This window comes from Ochlerotatus camptorhynchus, unplaced genomic scaffold (assembly GCF_037179485.1).
Source record: "Ochlerotatus camptorhynchus isolate MF236.1 unplaced genomic scaffold, CSIRO-AGI_Acam_v1.1 ptg000185l, whole genome shotgun sequence".
In the NCBI taxonomy this organism is placed as follows: Eukaryota; Metazoa; Arthropoda; class Insecta; order Diptera; family Culicidae; genus Ochlerotatus; species Ochlerotatus camptorhynchus.
Window position 1 is genome coordinate 3,580,593 of NW_027040675.1, and position 19,492 is coordinate 3,600,084.

The 19,492-nt window shown below is 42.2% G+C and overlaps 4 protein-coding genes across 6 annotated transcripts in view; 2 read left to right on the top strand and 2 right to left on the bottom strand.

Annotated features, from left to right (window-relative positions):
* The first annotated feature begins 98 nt into the window (after window positions 1-98).
* tos (Exonuclease tos) lies at window positions 99-2,826 on the top strand. Of its 2 annotated transcripts, none has more exons than XM_065223109.1 (3): window positions 99-1,672; window positions 1,730-2,607; window positions 2,662-2,826. In XM_065223109.1, exons 1-2 carry the CDS (start codon window positions 221-223, stop codon window positions 2,594-2,596), a joined length of 2,319 nt encoding a protein of 772 aa, XP_065079181.1. In that variant the 5' UTR covers window positions 99-220; the 3' UTR covers window positions 2,597-2,607; window positions 2,662-2,826. The 2 variants fall into 2 exon arrangements, with proteins under 2 accessions (XP_065079181.1, XP_065079180.1); XM_065223108.1 differs by having other exon boundaries at window positions 1,730-2,592.
* Window positions 2,827-2,972: 146 nt separating this feature from the next.
* Window positions 2,973-3,940, bottom strand: LOC135702111 (cathepsin B-like). The gene has a single exon (XM_065223110.1). It carries the CDS (start codon window positions 3,879-3,881, stop codon window positions 3,012-3,014), a length of 870 nt encoding a protein of 289 aa, XP_065079182.1. The 5' UTR covers window positions 3,882-3,940; the 3' UTR covers window positions 2,973-3,011.
* A 6,276-nt stretch (window positions 3,941-10,216) lies between these two features.
* On the top strand, window positions 10,217-11,352 carry LOC135702146 (uncharacterized). The gene is made up of 2 exons (XM_065223139.1): window positions 10,217-10,407; window positions 10,495-11,352. Exons 1-2 carry the CDS (start codon window positions 10,336-10,338, stop codon window positions 11,350-11,352), a joined length of 930 nt encoding a protein of 309 aa, XP_065079211.1. The 5' UTR covers window positions 10,217-10,335.
* A 6,025-nt stretch (window positions 11,353-17,377) lies between these two features.
* The window catches only part of LOC135702177 (acyl-CoA-binding domain-containing protein 5), a 51,569-nt gene continuing 49,454 nt past the window's right edge, over window positions 17,378-19,492 (bottom strand). The window contains exons 2-5 of one of the 2 annotated variants that reach the window (XM_065223203.1): window positions 19,085-19,196; window positions 18,932-19,013; window positions 17,895-18,870; window positions 17,378-17,825 (exon numbers count right to left, since the gene is read on the bottom strand). In XM_065223203.1, coding sequence (XP_065079275.1) covers window positions 18,106-18,870; window positions 18,932-19,013; window positions 19,085-19,196 — 959 coding nt within the window. In that variant the 3' untranslated portion in view covers window positions 17,378-17,825; window positions 17,895-18,105. Of the gene's footprint in view, window positions 17,830-17,894; window positions 18,871-18,931; window positions 19,014-19,084; window positions 19,197-19,492 lie in introns of both variants that reach the window. The other variant, XM_065223202.1, reaches the window with a different exon arrangement.

The following is a 19,492-nucleotide window of genomic DNA, read 5'->3' on the forward strand; positions in this document are numbered from 1 at the left end:
CGAAGCAGCCATACTGTGAATATCACTCTGAAGCAGCTTGACACATTCACTGCGCGCGCGAAATCCCCGAAATCCAAATCGATCTCAACTTGTTTACATTCCCATAGATCGCTTCGTTTGTGAAATCCGTGAAAGTGCCTTGTTATTTCGTGAAAAAGTGTCGGTTCTGCTATGAATTTGTAATTTTGTCGCAGCAAATGTCCATCGAATCCCTCCCACGATGGGTATAACCGGTTTGATTCCCTTCCTGGAGAAAGCATCCGGTCGCTTTCACTTGCGTGACTTCCGTGGCCAATGCGTCGCGATCGACAGCTACTGTTGGCTGCACAAGGGTGCCTTTGCCTGTGCGGATAAACTGGCCCGTGGCGAACCGACCGATGTCCACATTCAGTACTGTTTGAAGTACGTCAATATGTTGCTGTCGTATGACATCAAACCGATTCTGGTATTCGATGGCCGGCACCTCCCGGCCAAGGCTATGACCGAGGCCAAGCGGCGCGAGTCGAGGGATAGTTCGAAGAAACGGGCAGCCGAGTTGCTGCGCCTAGGTAAGACTGAGGAAGCCAAGAGCCACTTGCGACGGTGTGTGGATATTACCCACGAGATGGCCCTACAGTTGATCCAGGAATGCCGGAAACGGAACGTTGACTGTGTGGTAGCTCCTTACGAAGCGGATGCTCAGCTAGCTTACTTGAACAAGAAGGGCATTGCACAGGCTGTGATTACGGAGGATTCCGATTTGATGCTGTTCGGGTGCAACAAGGTGTTGTTTAAGCTGGACCTGACCGGAACTGGGTTGATTATCGAAGCGGAGAAACTATACCTGGCAATGGGTTGTAAAGAGGAGAAGTACACCTTCGATAAGTTCAGGTATATGTGCATCCTGTCTGGGTGTGATTACTTGGAGTCGCTCCCGGGAATAGGATTGGCCAAGGCTCGAAAGTTTGTCATGACGACGGAAGATACCGATATCCAGAGAGCACTGACGAAAATTCCAGCTTATCTCAACATGAGGCAACTGACGGTATCGGAGGAGTATAAAATGAACTTTCTGAAAGCGGATGCAACTTTTAAGCATATGGTGGTGTATGATCCGGTGGAACGGAAACAAATCCGACTGAATGATCCGGAAGAAATGGGAACCGATCCGGAGCTATGCTGCAATGCTGGGAACCTTCTGGAAGACGACGCTGCATTCCAACTCGCCTTGGGTAATTTGGATCCCTTTTCCATGAAACGATTGGACAACTGGCATCCGGACGATCCGAACTGGCAAGCGACGGGAGGTCAAACTTCCAACTGGAAACAGGCAGCGTTGACGAAGCATCCCAGCGTTTGGAGTGGTTCCATCTACGATGGTCGGAAGCCCAAGCGAATCGATATCTCCGAAGAGCTCACGACGGTACGGAATGTGTTCAAAGTGGCGACTGTGAGGCGACCCGTTCCAAATCCAGATTTTGAAGAATTGGAAAAGAACGAATCCATTGACGATGTACTGCAGGCGTACGGAATCAAGTCGAAGGATCAGCAACCTCCGCTGAAACGACTTTGCCTAACAAGTACTACAACCGTGAAGCAGCAGCAGAGGAAGGCCATCGATTTCGATGAAGTTCAGGTTTCGGAAGACAGGGCTGAGCGGGAGAAAAGTCCTCCCCGGAGAAATCCTTTTCAAGTAAGTTGGACTTTGGTACTCTAGTGGTGTATTGAAACTAGCGTTTGTAATTTTCAGGTCACCTCTTCCACGGCTTCCATCTCGATTAATCGACGATCGACGGAGTCAAACCCGCTTACGTCACCCATGAAAATCACCTCGGAAAACAGTTCCCTCCTGCGGCAAGTCAGTCCGGTGAAGAAGATCGCGTTCGACTCCAGGCCCACGCTGCAAATTCGCAGCAAAACGGAAAAGCTCAGCCGCTTCAAACGAACCGTTATTGCAAGCGATGGTCAAAAGGTCATCAGTCGATTTTTCTCGGCTTCCTCCTCTTCGCAGCAGGTGACCACCGTCATCGATTCAGATGATGAATCGCCACAGCAGCAGGAGCAAGAGGAAACGAGCTCGATTCAAACGGCCAACGTGTACCTGCTTTCACCGGACGCCAGAGGAGAGAAGACTCCAAAAAAGCAGCGACCTCCATTGCACAGCGGTGCCAGCTGCTCTCCAGCTCCGCCAGTAAAAGGGGAACGCAGTGTCGAGAAGTTGGACAGTGGTTTCGTGGATGATTCCGCGGCGGAACTCAGCTCGTCACAAAAGGAGAACGAATCTGACCAGGTGAAGCCGTCGTCCCGGTTGGCACTGTTCGTCAAGAAGGAACCGACACGGATGGGTGTTGGGGATACCGGGAAAGGGGAGATGACTGAGGGAAAGACTGAAGAAGCGGATATTGTAGAGATTAATGATGATGACGACGATGAGGGAGATGCGGTTGCTGTTCAGACGAAGATTAGTCCCAGTCGGGGACGCGTTGGAATTACCAGCAATAGCAGTAGTCAGAAAAAGTCTACCTGCAGACGAGTAGGACTGTCGCGGAACAAAAGTTCGAAAGACGTTGGACCAACTCAGAGTAAGCTGTCGATGTTTGGATTCCAGAAAAAGTAAGTGGCGAATGGGTAACTATGAATGTTTTTATAAAACTTTATTCAAACCAATTTTGATCGTTACAGAGTACAAATGAAGTGAACAACTTCAAGCTTAAGGTGATCATTACCCACTGCCTCACTCACTGCCCTTGGAGAACAAAAAGCATTTGAATTACGATAGAATATCAATGCAGAATTGTTTGTTGTTTTAATAAAATCATCGTTGAATTTTGTTTCAGTGTAAGTTAATCAGGTGTGTCATCTTATTGTGAAAATCCTATCAAACATCAATCTCTAGTCGAGCGTCACTTCTGATCACTGTTCTAATTTGGTATTACTTCTGTACTGGTACACTCGCTCGACTCGACTTACATAATAGCGGCCATAATCAAATGATTAAAAATTAATTCAAATAAAACATAACACATTTCAAACTAAATCTTAGGAACAACTGCATACATGTGTTTCTCCACTTCCAACTGGTTCATTCGAAACTTGACAGCCCCGGATTTTCCCCAGTCTTCTCCCAAGGAATCAACCGCCAACCAGTAGTCCATGCCTTCCTCCTGACCCCAACCAATGACCTTGAAGTTGTGAATGCCAACGCATCGTTCTGCCTTGCCGACGTAGACACCCTCACCGCTACCGTATTTGAGGTAGTCTTCACATAGCTTGAAACTTGCCACCACGGGTCCATTCTCCATAATTTCGTACTTTATGTTATTCACAACTGCATCCAAAGCAATCACCTTTGTCGCGGTTCGCCTATTATCCGCCACGTATTTCCCTACAGTTTTGCACATCCGTGGACACGTCAGATCATCACCCGAACAGATAGATCCTGGCGAATACGGTAGGCAGTCCTCTTCGACGATGCCGACCTTTCGGGCGTACTGAAGCACTTTCGACACATAACCTCCGGCACAGGGATCCTTCCTGAACAACACGCAATCATCGCAACAGGTCAACGGATCATAAGCACTGAAGGTTCTTGTAACACTACCGTTGGAATATGTACACGACCTATCGGTTAGCATAGAGGTAACAGCGAAGGCGTAGTCCGAGCTGCAGCATCCTTGATTATGCACCTTTCCAATCGATGGGCAACTGGGCCATTGACGGCGAGCGTCGAACTGCTCCGGAATGGCGATCACCGGTGGACGGGTTGGTTGATTGTTGAATCCGAACTTTTTGAGCTGGTTGTCGATGAAGGATGACTGATTTGATCCGGTGTCCAACCGCTGGCGCAGATACGATAAGGCGTTGTCAAGGCGGCCTCCTGATTCTTGTGACGAATCGAGCATCTGTTTCCAGTTGAAATTTGGGAAATCCGCGATCACAGAGGTGACGATCAGTATGAGAATTAAACGTTTCATGATGAAGTGCTGCATCAAGAATGGCGCACAGAGCAATGATTTGTAGGATCTAGGTAATCGATGTTATCAGAGAGAGTGTGAATCGAATCTCTTATCAATGCGATCATCTTATAACGATCGGGGGCATTGGTCTATTCAGCACTTGTTTATATAACCACAGACAAAGAGACATAACTCTCGCAAGTTGTTCATCGAACAAGTGTTTAACGTCCAATTTAAAAGCATCGTAGTTGGTAGTACTATCACCTGTGGCGCGCATAGTCAATTCCCTTGCGTTTGGCGTTTACACACTACAGTCATCTGTTCAGCGTACTACCCACCACAGTGTACTCAAGAGATGGCGTTAGTGTTTTAGCGACGATGTTTTACAGTGAGAAATATTCAATATGTTATGTCTGTTTGTCTGTGATATAATTATAAGAGGTTTAGAATTCAAGAGCAAATTTTCATTACGTCGAATGTAACAAAGGTAAACAAAGTCGAGCTATCAGTGTCAATTGATTCTCCTGCTATTACACTACACAGCCAAAAAAGTTGTTGAATATTACATCGAAACTGCTGCAACCAGGTCAATCCATCGGTTGTGTAATATCACATTGAACGATGTACATCGATTTTGCGAACAAAATTACATCCATTGATGTAATATTGTATCTGCTTTTTGCTATTACATCATTATTTCATACATCAGCTTGAATTACGTTGATCGATATTACATTTTTTTTTGCTGTGTATATACTGTCCGAATATAGGATCAAATCCCATTTTTAAATTTATTTGCCAGCCAAATTGCTTTTTGACGTAATCACCTTCCGATCAAGTAGTTTTCGATGTTACTTAAGTCACCCAATTTCTATGGAGATGCCGTTTGACTTATGTAACAGCGTTGAGAAACCCGTAAAAAGTGTACGTTCGTCGTTTCGCTTTCTCATTATTAAAGTGAATAAATCGAACTTTTTGTTGCTAAGATGATTTCGGTGGTCCTAAAATGATGAATGGGCTGCACGTAAGGAGACGTAATTGATAATTCTCCCGAATATCCTGGTAAATACACTTTGACTTAAGTAACAATAGGGGCCACCAAACGACGTATAATAACTTTTGACTCAAAAACCAGTATTTTTTAGCATGAAAGCTAGCGATTTGCATTTGTATGATTAAAACCCTGCTAAATATGTTAAACATTTCTATCACTATGAGATTATATGTGTTTACTTGGAAATAGGAATAACTTTTCGGTCATCAAAACAAAACTTTATTTTTCTCGGATTGGTGCGAATGTTACTTACGACATAATGAAAATTTGCTCTTGAATTGGTGTTTCATTTAAAAACGAGTTACATTGTTTACATTATTCCCTTTTGAGGGCGGGTGTCCCACCGTCGGTTTGTCGGTGCTAGAGCTTTGTGTAACTTTTGTTGCTCTCGTGTTTGAAGCTGTTTATATTTGACTTAGAAATTTTACTTCTTTGCATCGTCTTGGGTGATTCGAGAACGTTCTTTAATTATAGCTAATTTATCGCATTCACAACAGGAGTAAAGAGGCTACAGAGTCGCCGTCAACGCCACTATTCAGGAACATCCTCGAATTAAATATACCAGAGGAACTCAGACCAGCAGTTCACTTATAGATCTAACTACGAAATGTAGGTTCTAGAGTGGACTCAAGAGAAAGTGGCAGTTAATCAGACCCTATCCATTAGTACCCTTAATTCAAATAATGCTGCAACTCATACAGAACAAACTACTGAAGTCTATTCATCATGCTCTATAGTCGGTCTCCAACAATGTTCCCCACCGGTTCCAACTTTTTCCGGCCGCTGATAGATCGCTAGGTTTCTGGTCTGTCTTTGAGGGCATTATACAACCCTATGAACACAAAACACCAACATTTCGCGCACCCGCCACTTCCCGCGTCATCTTCAATCCGATTTACCCTTGCGATTTCAAACCAAATATTCAAGGTGTCAGAACAGAAAAACCGGGTTGCCGGAAAGAGTATTTTACAAACAATCGCAGCTTGCTCTATGACGGGCACAATCGGCACACTGACCCAAGATTGGTGTGCGGAGTAACCTACCCCTTGGATAGCACTGATATTGAGCATATTTGTAACCGATTTGCTCGCTTTTTCCAAAACATATATTTTGACGTAATCGAAATCAAAGCTACAGAAGACTTTATTAGGTCGCTGCAATGCTGAGAGCGAAGAGGCGCACTTAGCGTTCTATACAAAATAATTCCTATTATTGATTTTATTCCTTACATTCGATTTCACGTTTCGCGCGCCTCTTCGCTCTCAGCATGGCAGCGGCCTTAGTTGTTAGCAAGTCCTTATCAACGCTATTGATTTCAAGTAACAAGACGATAACATTTTTCATTCCAATTGTAACACTCCACAAGATCAGTCCAATTTAACTGAACACTGTTGTTTATTTACTTAGCGATTATGGGTGACTCACGGAAGGAAACTGTCCACGTAATAATTCCGTTTTCCGAGACTTGATTTGAAAATTGGAAGTTCCACGTGGCGAAGTACTTGAAGTCTGTCGAGCTATTGGATGCGATGACCACGAATGTACCAACGGCTGTAGCTGAACTGGAAAAAATCCAGAAAACGGACAGCAAGGCATCGAATGTAATAATTTCGTTCATTCACGATGACCTGGACCAACAATCAATTCGAAACTAACGATTTTAAATTGGCTCACTACTTGACTAGCCTATCGGTCCCAAGCAAATCGACTAACGTACCCCATTCTAGTCAAAATTCTAGTACTGCACAATGTTTGTTTTGATTCGCTATGAAAGTTTGACAGTTAAAATGAGAAGTTAGTGGATTTTGCCCACCCCCCTGAAACCCTGTCTGAATCCTATGATTCCCTGGTAACCATGGACCCAAAGGGTAAGGACCTCCTTCACGCGATTTTGTTTTGGTTCACCTAGCTGTTTTTTCTAGTGTACCTGGTGCACCCGGTACTAGAGCAAAAAACAGTAATTTGTACCAGAACAGGTGTCAAAAGTGACACAGACCTCGACACAGACAGCACAACTGTCAGCAAAAGCGCCAGCAAAAAAAAGCGCGGTACCCGCTGCCGTGGCAGTTCATATGCGGAAGCATAGAAGAATGGTAGGCGGCAGCAGTACAGTATCGGGTATCACACTCCGAAAAACTTCCTGCTAGCCAACGACGATTACCGGAGGCGGTGGATTCAGGGTGATGGTATTTCCTGCTGTGCACAAAACGACAAAAAATAGGAATTTTCCTGGATGCTGAATAGGTGCGCGTACTTACCAAATCTCCCGGATATCGATCGGAAATGTCAAACAGGGTAGTTTCTCATAGTTGACCATTTTGCTCAACATCAACAATGACATTAATCCTAGCCAGCGTAACCAGATTGTTTTAAAGTTTATCCGTATCGAAGGTATTAAAAAATCGGTATTTATCGGTATTTACTATTTAATTAATGTTATATTTTTGCCGTTTTTGACAGCAATTTTTTCAACAATGGTGACGACCGGAAATTGAGGGGAGTCGCTTTGTTAAATGGCTTTCTCATTCTTAAAACACTCTTTAATTTTTTAATTTAATTTTTAAAATTATCGTTGTCCTCAAATGGTGATCGAAATTGTGACCAAGTAGTTTTTTCAATTAACTATCATTAAATGAAACCAAAATATGGTAAATCAGCCACAACAACGACTAAACTATTGAAAATAACGACAAACAATATTTTCCCTTAAAAAAGGCCACAGCCCATGATCGAAATGTCGAGGAGATTACATCGTAGTCGTTGCAGTGTTTTCAGACTGAGAAAGCCGTTAATCAAAGCAAAAATTTTGCTTTTGAACTTTGATCGGAAAATTCCGGAAGAAAACTCCGGGGAATGTTTGAATTAGCTTCTGAACATCCAGAGAAAGACGAAAAAATCAGTCCTGGATGAAGTTTCGGAAATCGGAAGTAAATTTCCAGAAGTAGACATTTCCAGGGAAAGCCAGAAGAAGCTCGGAAAAAGCTTCCAATAGAAGTCGAACAAAAAAAAACCTTTGGCTTATGGTCAAACTTCCAGAAGAAGACGAAAGAAATTTCTGGAAAAAATTATTGAACTTCCTGGAGAAGACAAAAGAAACTTCCTGGAGACGCTGACAAAAACTTCCTACGGTAGATTGGAAGAAAGTCGGAAGCCAGAGCGCTTACGGAACAGTCGAAAGAAACAACGGCATAATTCCGGAAGAAATGGATTCCTGGGGGATGTTCTAATGATCTAGAAAATTTTCCTGATAGTCATAAAACATCCCTGAAGACTCCCAAATTTCCCTGAAGTTTTCGGAACATTCCTGAAATGTACTTAGGAATATTCCATAATTCCTAAAAACTCCTTAATATTTCTTGTAATTTTCCTGAAATTAGGGGCTGTTTTGGAGTTCTCTGGTCATCGGAACTTCCCTGATTACGATAAGACTACCGGAATATCTCTAATCATCTTTGAAGGTCTCTAGATTTTCTTGAAGATAACGAAATCTCTTAAGTGCTTTCACAATTTTCTTGAATTTATTGTAACATCAGAATTGAAGTTCTCTGATCTGCCAGATTTTGTTTTTAATTTGTAAAAGTTAACGACAGTGTCATTAAAAAGCAAAGAACTTCCCATAAAATGTTCTCATAATAATCTAATGTTCATGTAACTTTCCTTACGTTTCCAAAACTTGCATGAGCCCCTCAGGACATTGTTGAAGTTTTCTTGAAATTTCTTGAGTTTCTCAGAACTCAGTTCGCTGGACTTTTCTGAAATTTCCGGTTTTTCGAATGTTAACAGAAGTTAATGAAACTGTCTCCAATTTATCGAAACTTACACAAAAGTCTGGACTTTTCTGAAGTTTCAGAACTTCTTAAATGTTCCTGCAGCTAGTGTGGATCCGCAATAAAAATCTGATAGCATCTTTGAAGTGCCGGGAAAGTTGAAAAAACTGGCGGGAGAAGATTAAAGAATCATTCGAGCGAAGGCTGAAGAAGCTTCCAAGGTTGGTGGAAGTAAATTCCAGGGAAAGTCTAGTCTAGTCTAGTCTAGTCTACACATACACAGCCAGTACTTGAAAGAATCCTGGAAAATGATACATCTATCATTTTTCTTGTCATTATTAATGCCTGCTGCACATCAAGGATGTGAAACAAACAATAAAGCGGCCAGGCCTACTGTGTATCGTTTAGTTAATTTTTGTGGAAGTGAATGTTTACCATGTCTACTTAATAAGTATAGACAGTGGTTAACATGCCAACACACGGCGCCTGCACGGCAATGTGGGCCGTCAGAATGGTTCATCGGTTGCGAAGTGAAGTGCTTCTTAAACTGAAGCGATACATTTCTCAATGTTTCAACGTTATCCTAACGTAAATTTAATATTATCACCCATATGCCTGTCCACGCCCGCAACCCATCCACCACACAAAATCAAATAAAAACGTTTCTGTATGGCAAACACGTCCAGGCATAAACGAGAATATGGGTGTATATCTTCACTGTAACAACTACGGGTAATCATCGAAAATACTTGCATTTTACTCAGGCACTTTTGAGCAAACTGCAATCACTCTCTCATACTCGTAATGAGCCACGACCAAATTGGCACAACGACGCCCTATACGCTCTCTGACCAAAGCGCAGGGTGGAAGTAAATTCCAGGGAAAGTTGGATGAAACTTCAGAAAGTTTAAAAGTGAATAAAAACTTCCGGAAGTTAAATAATGTTCAAAAAATATACAGGTCTCTCACAAAAATTTTCTCCGAAATTCGAGTGCGGCAGGCAATAATAATTTTGATTATTTAAAAAAAATCGGTATAAATCGGTATAATATCTCAAAAATCGGTATTCTGATTAACCTGAGTTAGGAAAATCCTGTTAGTTGGATTAGCCAATAGCAGCAGTTGGCGCGCAATCCAGGTGCATCACGCCATGGATTACGCCAATAGGAAGCCGGTAGGGTAGAACAGCCTAGTAAGCACTTTAAGTGCATAAATAGGTAGTGAGCAGGTGGTTCGCTCTCTTTCATCATCGAACAGTTAGTGTACTCGGTTTAGTTTCTAAGTGAATAAAGTGTGTTAAGTGAAGTTTTAGCTTTTTAAAAACCTAAAACGTAACGAACGATCCTTAACTGGTGTCAGAAGTGGGATCCGCGAGTGTGGTGTTTTCAAAAGTGATAGTAAAGCTGCTCCCGTATCAACGAACCGCAGCAGCAGCAGCAGTAAAAGTAACAGCAGCAGCAGCAGCCTAGCGAGACCAGTTGAACACCGGACGACCGATTGCTATCCGCCACAAGCGCACCTTCTATGTTCTTCCTGTAAGTAACATTTCTTTTATCATACGCTTTATTCCAACAAGAAAATGCCAGAGACACGGCAAAATGAGATTGAGCAGCTCAAAGCCATGGTGCTAGAGCTTAAAAAACAACTCACTGCACGTAACGATGATCAAAATGACTATGACATCGATGAAATTCGCGCGGAGTTAGATGAGCTACGCTCGCAAATTAAAAAACCACAGGTTGGTGACGCATTTAAGCTTCCCGACCCTTTCAAATATTTGTCCGAATTTTCGGGCAATAAGAAAGAACTTTCAGCATGGCTGGAAGAGGTCGAAGACCTGTACAATGACTTTAAAGTCAAAACCGAAAACGGGGGGTTCTCCCTCAGCAGCCTCTATATAAGGGCTATCAAAAATAAGGTGAAAGGGGAAGCTCGGACGTTACTTTGTGCTAACGGCAACCCGAACACTATAGACGGTATCAAAAAGATTCTCGTCGAACACTATGGTGACGAAAAAGACTTCACCACGAATTTATCAACCCTATTCCGCACGCGGAAAGGTGATAAAACCCATCTTCGTTTTTACAATGAAATGAAAGAAACCAACACCAAACTGAAGGCCAATCTTCAGTCGAGACCCTTAACGGGCCATGAGATAATTGAAATTATCACCGTGACCAAATACTTAGATAATATTCAGGAGCCTTTAAGTTCCATCATCCGGAATTCAAAACTTAAAAACCTAGAAGAAGCATACCAAGCTGTGTTGCTTAATCAAAACGCAGAAATGCGGATCAAACCACAACCTTACTCGAACCAAAACCATTCAAATAAATTTAAATCATTCAAACCGCAAAATGCACAGGCGGGCAGTTCGCAACAATTGCAACCCAACACCCCGCATCCTAACACGGCGCACAAATATGCTCCATTCAAAAAACAGCAATTCTTACCGAGGCAGCGAGCTGAGGCTAACAATAATGAGTTGGAGGAAGTGGATGAACCCGATACTCCTGTTGAAGTGAACGATGACCTAGAATACTCAGACGAGGAACTAAATTTTCAGACTGCCAGAGGTGCGAAGAACCAAACATGAATTTCATTCCATATGTTCGCTTTTCAACGTCCAAAGGAATTTTAAACTTCCTTGTAGATACTGGAGCGAACAAATCCTACATAAACCCCGAACATGTCAAAAAATTTAAAACAGTTGATAACCCATCCGTAGTAGCGAATAAAAACGGAAAATTCTTTATTGATAAGGTAATTCACGCAAACCTTTTATCAGAAGCCTTCCAGCAAAAATTACCGTACTACGTTTTCAAATTTCACAAATTTTTCGACGGCTTGATTGGATACGAAAATCTCGCCAAAATGGACGCATTGGTTGATACCAAGCGTCATCATATGCGGATCGGCAACAAAACCTTTGAATTCTCGAAGTATCACCCTTCTTCAATAAACTTCCAAGAGCACCGAAGCAATATTGTGCCCATTTGCACGACGGAAAATGGGACATTTTTAATAGAAGAGGAGGTAAATCTTACTCCTCAAGTAGTTTTGCAGCCGGGGTTATATTCTGCAAAGGATAATGAAACCCTTGTGCACATTACTAAGGGATCAGAAGCTGTCTCCCACAAACTGGACCCCTTTCGTAACGATAATTTTATTTTGAAAGATCAAACGCCAGCGCGGCTCGATCTTCCGCTCGATCAATTAAATAAAGAGGAAAAGTCACGATTGATTCGTACTATCCAACCATTTAGAGACGTTTTCTTTCGAAAGGGACAAAATCTTACCTTCACTCACGAGATAAAACACCAGATCAACACCTCTGATGAATCTCCTATCCATCAGAGAACTTACAAGTATCCATACCATTTGAGAAGTGTAGTGTCGGATCAAATACAGAAACTTTTGGAAACGGGAATAGTAAGAGAATCTTCTTCCCCGTGGACATCACCCATATGGGTGGTTCCGAAGAAAATGGACAATTCTGGAAAACAAAAGTACAGAATTGTCATCGACCGAGGCAAACAAAACGTTGTGGCCGACGGACTCTCAAGAATCCCTCGAGCCGAATTGAATAATCAACTAGTCTTTGAAAACGAATACTATGAGAATCACCCAGCATATGACCCCGAAATTATTAACCAATTTAAATTGCAACTGATCCTTAGAGTTACTGATGACAAATCCAAATGCCCCCATATTAATGATTCTATTTTTCCAGGTTACACGCGTCATGTATTCCATCAAACCGAATATACCCAGAAGGATCTTCTAAAAATCCTAAGAGAATGCCTTGTTCCGGGCAGAAGTAATGGAATATTTGCCCCTGTCCAAATTATCCTATCCTGCAAGAAACTTCTTAACGATCATTTCCTTTCTGGCATGAAAGTCCACTTTTGTAACTTAAAGCTCCCCGACATCATCTCTGAGCAAGAACAAATTGATTTTATTAAGAAAAGCCACAACTTCAATCACAGAGGTTGGAGACTCACATATGAAGAGGTACAGAAGTCAGTGATCTTTCCCGGAATGATATCTAAAATAAAAAGCTTTGTGAAATCCTGTGAAGACTGCAGATTTTCAAAGTATGAGCGTAAACCTTTCAAAATTGAGATGACTCGACGACTATATGAGAGACCATTAGAAAACATCTTTATAGATGTATATGTTAAAGAAAAGGAAAAGTTTCTCACACTCGTCGACTCATTTTCCAAATTCGCTCAAATTTACAAAATCTGCAACGAAACCTCAGATGAATTGATTGAAACATTGATCAAATACTTCAAAACTTTCGGTTTACCAAAATTGATCACTTGCGATCAAGCAACTTCATTTCGAAGCCAAAATTTTAAAACATTTTTAGAAACGCAGGGTGTTGCCGTTCACTATGCTAGTAGTAGCAACAGTAATGGCATCATCGAAAGGTTTCATAACACCTCGCTGGAGATGTATATGGCAAATCGAAACAAAATTGACGAATTGACACTCTACCAGGGTCTTTCTCTGGTGACCGCCCTTTATAACGACACAAAACATTCGACTACGGGCCTTACCCCAAGACAAATTATATTTGGCACCTCTACGTCATTGGACATAAATGACATTAACATGACGAAACAACAAGTAATTATGACGGCCAAAGACCGACACAATAACAAGACTCCCTCACTCAACTTTCCTTCCACACTATGCTTACTTATAACAGGAGGAATGACAGACGTACACATACACGAACTAAACCACAACCCAGTAGCAGTAATACCGTTAGGACAAGCTAGGATTAGTAGTAGTTACGTCAGAATTTTACATAAAGTTGATATGCAAGAGATAGAAAAAGTTATAGACTACATAGGCATAGCAGTCACAGAAAAAGTAACCGATAACAAAATACTTGGACCCTTAATTAAAGCAAAACAAGAAAAATTGGGTAATACTTACAAGAAACTTAAACACTTGGACGTTAAAAGACAAAAAAGATGGAACAGCTTAGGAACAGCGTGGAAATACATTTCTGGAAGCCCAGATGCAGACGATTTAAAAATTATAAATACCACTACTAATCTGTTAATTGATCAAAATGATAAACAAATCCAAATAAACCAGGAATTCGAAGATAGGATAGCAAACTTAACAAAAAGCATATCAATATTAGTATTTGATCAAAATTTAATAGCAAAGGAAATAATAGATGGATTCGATTCAGTAAACTTGTTATTCAACATAGACGAATTGATTAATCAGTTAGAAATTATTGAAGAAGCAATCACCTTAGCTAGATTCAGCATCCCAAACAGCCGACTCATAACCAACGAAGAACTTCAAGCAGCACAACAATTCATAATCGACAATGGCCTCCAGATGGACCCTCTCGACAACGTTTTGGATATAGCCAGCGCATACGTCATGCACAACAGAAATTCCATAGTTTACGCCTTGAAAATTCCGCGAATTAAAGATGTCAACTATGAACTAAATTACATCCAACCAATAGTTAATAATGGTTCACGAATATACCTTCATTTAAATTATGTTCTAACAGGACCAAAATCATGGTACGTCAAAACACAGTGTCCAAAGATACGAAATTTCTACATCTGCAATAACCCACAACTGGAAGCACTAGAAGAATGTGCCCAGCAACTGTTAAATGGAAATTCAGCAACGTGCCCTATGGAAAGGGTATACGGAAACGATATTATAAAAAAGGTTAATGAATTTAATATCGTTGTAAGCAATGCAAATTTGACAATGTCATCAAACTGTTTGGCTCATCGTAAGCAACTCTTTGGATCGTTCCTCATATAATTTGCAAACTGCTCTATAAAACTAAATGGAGAGGAGTTTTCCAACTGGGACACCAGCATACCAGCCAGGTCATTTATTCCAACTATTGGATTGAAGGTAAATTCATCAAAGACAATAGATCGTATTCCTTTAGAATACTTACAGATGTACTACGTCGATCACCGGGAGCATATAAAAAAGCTCAACCTGACAACATCAAGTTTACAAGGCAACTTGGGAACGTTGAAGTGGCTATCGATTGGATCATTCTCAATAACCACACCAATCACTTTCGGAGCTATATTCGTTTGGGCTATAAGGAAATTGGCATCAGCATGCGGCAGAAATAGAAGCAACCCACCAGAGGAGGCGAACGTACAGGCGGAACAGGAAAAGGAACGCAGCTCTACTCCACCCCCCAGGCGACCGAGGTTAATTCCACAGTAGAAGAGGACCCCCAAAGACCCAGGACATAGCAGCAGAGGATCGTGAAAGCCGAGGACGGCTTTCCAGTCGGTCGACGGGGAGTAGTTAGGAAAATCCTGTTAGTTGGATTAGCCAATAGCAGCAGTTGGCGCGCAATCCAGGTGCATCACGCCATGGATTACGCCAATAGGAAGCCGGTAGGGTAGAACAGCCTAGTAAGCACTTTAAGTGCATAAATAGGTAGTGAGCAGGTGGTTCGCTCTCTTTCATCATCGAACAGTTAGTGTACTCGGTTTAGTTTCTAAGTGAATAAAGTGTGTTAAGTGAAGTTTTAGCTTTTTAAAAACCTAAAACGTAACGAACGATCCTTAACTCTGTATATCGGTATCTAGTTCGGAAATCGGTATAAATACCGATAAATCGGTATATCTGGCAACGCTGATCCTAGCTCTGAAGTTCAGGTAAGAAAAATTTTTAGGTTAAAACAAAACGTCAACTATTGTTGGTAAACAAACCGACAGCATTCCCCCATGCACTCAAAAATATAACTACCCACAAATCTAAAAAACCTACTACCATAGAGGTAACTCTAAGACCACGGGGTCCCAAAGAAAATCATTATTATTTTTGGCTCACTCAGTACCAGAACAATGGTCCCAAGCAGTCCCAAGCTATTTCACTCACCCCTGCATGTTCTGCATGAATCCACACACCCCTGATGTTATCTGTCAAACTTTCATAGCGAATCAAAACAAACATAGTGTAGTAATAGAATTTCAACTAGAATAGGGTACGTTAATCGTTTGCTTGGGACCAATAGGCTACTAAAGTGGTGAGCCAATTTAAAATCGTTAGTTTCGTAGTTGCGTATTACAATCCCCCTTATTCTGCGAGTCACGTGACTCTCTCTCACCGGTGAGGTGACAATAGTCACCTCGTGTGAGGTGACTCTCCATTTGATTTACATGGAGAGTCACCTCACACGAGGTGACAATTGTCACCTCACCGGTGACAGAGAGTCACGTGACTCGCAGAATAAGGGGGAATGTTTGTTTTTATTAGCTATGAAAGTTTGACAGATAAAATGAGGAGCTAGTGTATTTTCCTATGTTTCGAGGGGTGAATCGATTAGCTTGGGACCGAAGAGAGTACCAGAGCTGAGCCAAAAAGTTGAGCTCGTTTCATCGGGACCTTCTGGTCTTAGAGTTACCTCTATGGTTTTAGTGGGGCGCCAAATATGGAAATGCTAACATGAAGCTTTAGTGTGATGATTTATTAGCTAGAGAATGATCTTTAGAAGAGGGTAGGTGGATAGTTCCGTTAGAGTACGGCAGTATGAAAATTGAATAGAAGTTGAAAATGAGCGAAGGGCCATTAATGCGACAGTTTTTCAAGATAGACGCACATTTTTGCCTAACCCGTACGATGTACGCGGGGACTTGAAGTATGTCTACAAGTCCACAGGCAAAAAACTGTCGCATTAATGGCCCTTCGCTCATTTTCAACTTCTATTCAATTTTCATACTGCCGTACTCTAACGGAACTATCCACCTACCCTCTTCTAAAGATCATTCTCTAGCTAATAAATCATCACACTAAAGCTTCATGTTAGCATTTCCAACCAACTCTGAAAATCGTTAACTTCGCGTAAGAAGTAACATAAAAACACTTTGAATGAAAACTCATGATTTATTTTTTGTTCCGTTCTCATTTCCCAACCCCGTTTAACTACTACCGGTGCGGGCATAAGTTGCTATATGGGGCTCAGAAATAGAGATAGGGACCCGTATGGGGACTCCCGTGGCGGTGCTCTAAAGGAAGGGAAATTACAATAGGGATGAATGACTGTGACTGTGATTTTCAATGCCGACATTGTAATTGTAATTTTCATTTCATCTGACAGCACTGTCATGTGCAGCTGGAGAGGACTTTTAAAATAAGTCAATAGGGTAGGAACTACGTCGGCCTAATCGCCCATTTTGGGCATATCGAGCAGAAAACATCAAATATATCCATGATTTTGGAGTAAACGAGTCAATTATACGTTTGGTACGATACTTTAGTTCAAAAGCTACCAAAAAATGTCCATAAGATCGGATGGTATGAATGTTTGTGCAAAAATTATCCGAAAATTTGTAGGGCATATTATGGAGTTTTTTTTGGGAATGGTGCATGCTGGCAAACAGCTTTCTGGGAATCGGCTTTCGAGAGAATGTCATCCCTTCATCATACAAGAAAATGTGTAGAGACGAAGGCGCGTGGAATGCCTTCAACAAGGCTAATTGAATGCAAATATCACCAGAGCAGCTAATCTAATTAACAGCTATTGAATATCGATAATCTGCACGACGATACGAGAGTAAACATGTATGGCTTTCTTTCGAATTGAACAGTCGCACTTGTACAATTGAACCTTAGCAATGCAGTTTTGTATATAATTGTCTACCGATAGATTTGGAATTTCTATTTTCAAACACCTCAAAGAGTAGGTAAGGTAGGTACGAGTTTTTAAATCATAAATCAACACCAAGACAACATACACATATATATTTATATAAGGGAGGCTGATCATATCTTCTGGTAACTAAGAGTGTAGGAAATGTAATAATAATAATAATATAGTCAAAACACTTTGAAGGTGAGAATAGAACATAAAACAAAACCGAAAGTTCACTTACTTAGTAGAATGCATAACAAAAACGAAATACACCGACAGGGAAAATAAATTGCACTTTACTCCTCTTTGCTTCTAAAAGCTGACTGCATCCGCTGATTATCACTAGACTGATTTGGGTTCTTCTTTCTCTTGCTCTTTTTTTTTTAGATAATCTACAATTGCACCTCTGTCTATCTAAAATTGAAAAATTGGTTATTGAACAAATTGACCGCAGTCAAAGAAAAAAACGATATAGGTACCTCGCTCCCAAACAAACGCCACGGTTGCCCCTCGGAATGTGTATCCTGGTCCGCCTTTCTCTTGCTTCTAGTTGAACTTTTCCATTGCATGTCCCTCAGAAAAAGTAACATCAAATTAAAACACTAATATGTACACCACGTTTCAAATGTGCCAAGAAAAATCCCATAAACACTACAACAAGTAAAAGCAGCTGCCGCGGGTCGCCGCCGTTCATTTCCTTCGTTGCAGCCAGGTGCTCATCCGGCTGACGACCAGGGGCCACAGGATAATGAAGGCCAACAGCCGTGGGGAAATGTCCTGGAACGGCCACCAGGGTGGGAAGTTTTTGGCCGTCAATCGTTGCGACACCTGCTGCTGTTGGTGAGCGTTGCGCAGACCGGCCACGGATTGTTCCACCACGTTGATTCGGTTGTTGACCTGCTGGACGCTCGCGTTGAGCCGTTCGATGGCTCTGGTGAGCTGAGCGGTGACCTCCGCGTTGACACCATCGGACGATGTATTCATACTGTGGTACAGCTCCCGGTCCCCGCCGACCGCGGACGACTGCGACATTCGACTGCGGGACATATGAACGGATGCGGATTCGATCGGACGGAACGTGGATTCGGACTCCGAGTCGTCTACCGTGTCGATGTACTCGTCATCGCTAAGATCGGACTGAGCGCTTCCCGTTCCGTTCTGGTAGTGATAGTAACCATTGGTGAGTGGGGCCGGTTTTACCACGGTGCCGTTGCTGCTGCTGTGGTGGTAACCGTTGGTCAGTGGTTGCACGGCGGCAGTGACAGGCAACGGAGTGATTGGTGAGACACGGGCCGGGCTGGTGTCGCGCGATGCCAGCGGTGAGTTCGGGCGGGACCGCACCTTCTGGATGGCTTCCGGTGCTACCATCTCCAGATCGCTGATGCTGACGCCGCTTTCCTGATCGTACTCCATGAAGTTGGCCACGTTTTCCGTGTAGGACATGGTTTCAACGATCTGTTTGGGGGGAAATATTGGGTTTAAAGAAATAGGATTACTTCTTCGATTGAGGGCCTACCTTCTTCAGCTCACCGACGTAATTTTCCATGGCCACCTCTTTGGGCATTTCGCCCAACCGGTTCCATGCGTCCCATTTGGCTCTGGAAACAAAATAACCCGTTGACAATGAGGTTATATCTATTCGGTTTGATTGAGTCGCTACTAGACATACCTGCTAACAACATCCCAGAATGCCGGTCTCCGCTCGCAGCACTTTCCTTTGGTCGCTTGTTTGAAAAGCGAGTAGAAATTCAACAGCATATCATTGCTCGGCTGATACGGACCTGTTTGGGCGAACGAAAACAAACAACGAATTAAGCCATTATTTTATTACATGTTGCGCAAACAGAGTTCAATTCTCGGTCAAACTTAATGATAATTGCCTGGAAGCGAGAGACACATCGCCACAAGCAAGCTACTAATCAATTTAATCTGTTTAGCTCCCCCCACCCCTGCCCGAAATCAACGTTTATCAATAAGGTGGATATGATCATGTCTTTTCGGTACGTCTCATAAGGTGCGAAGAAGGTCATAACGATGATGAAGATGATGACGGTGTTTGAATTTGAAAAGTGGTTTT

Bases quoted from the DNA above. Each gene is read 5' to 3' on its own strand.
- tos (XM_065223108.1), top strand. From the start codon at position 221: ATGGGTATAACCGGTTTGATTCCCTTCCTGGAGAAAGCATCCGGTCGC. The intron at 1,673-1,729 runs GTAAGTTGGACT...TGTAATTTTCAG, and splicing joins CCCGGAGAAATCCTTTTCAA to GTCACCTCTTCCACGGCTTC.
- LOC135702111 (XM_065223110.1), bottom strand. From the start codon at position 3,881: ATGCTCGATTCGTCACAAGAATCAGGAGGCCGCCTTGACAACGCCTTA.
- LOC135702146 (XM_065223139.1), top strand. From the start codon at position 10,336: ATGCCAGAGACACGGCAAAATGAGATTGAGCAGCTCAAAGCCATGGTG. The intron at 10,408-10,494 runs GCACGTAACGAT...AAAAAACCACAG, and splicing joins AGCTTAAAAAACAACTCACT to GTTGGTGACGCATTTAAGCT.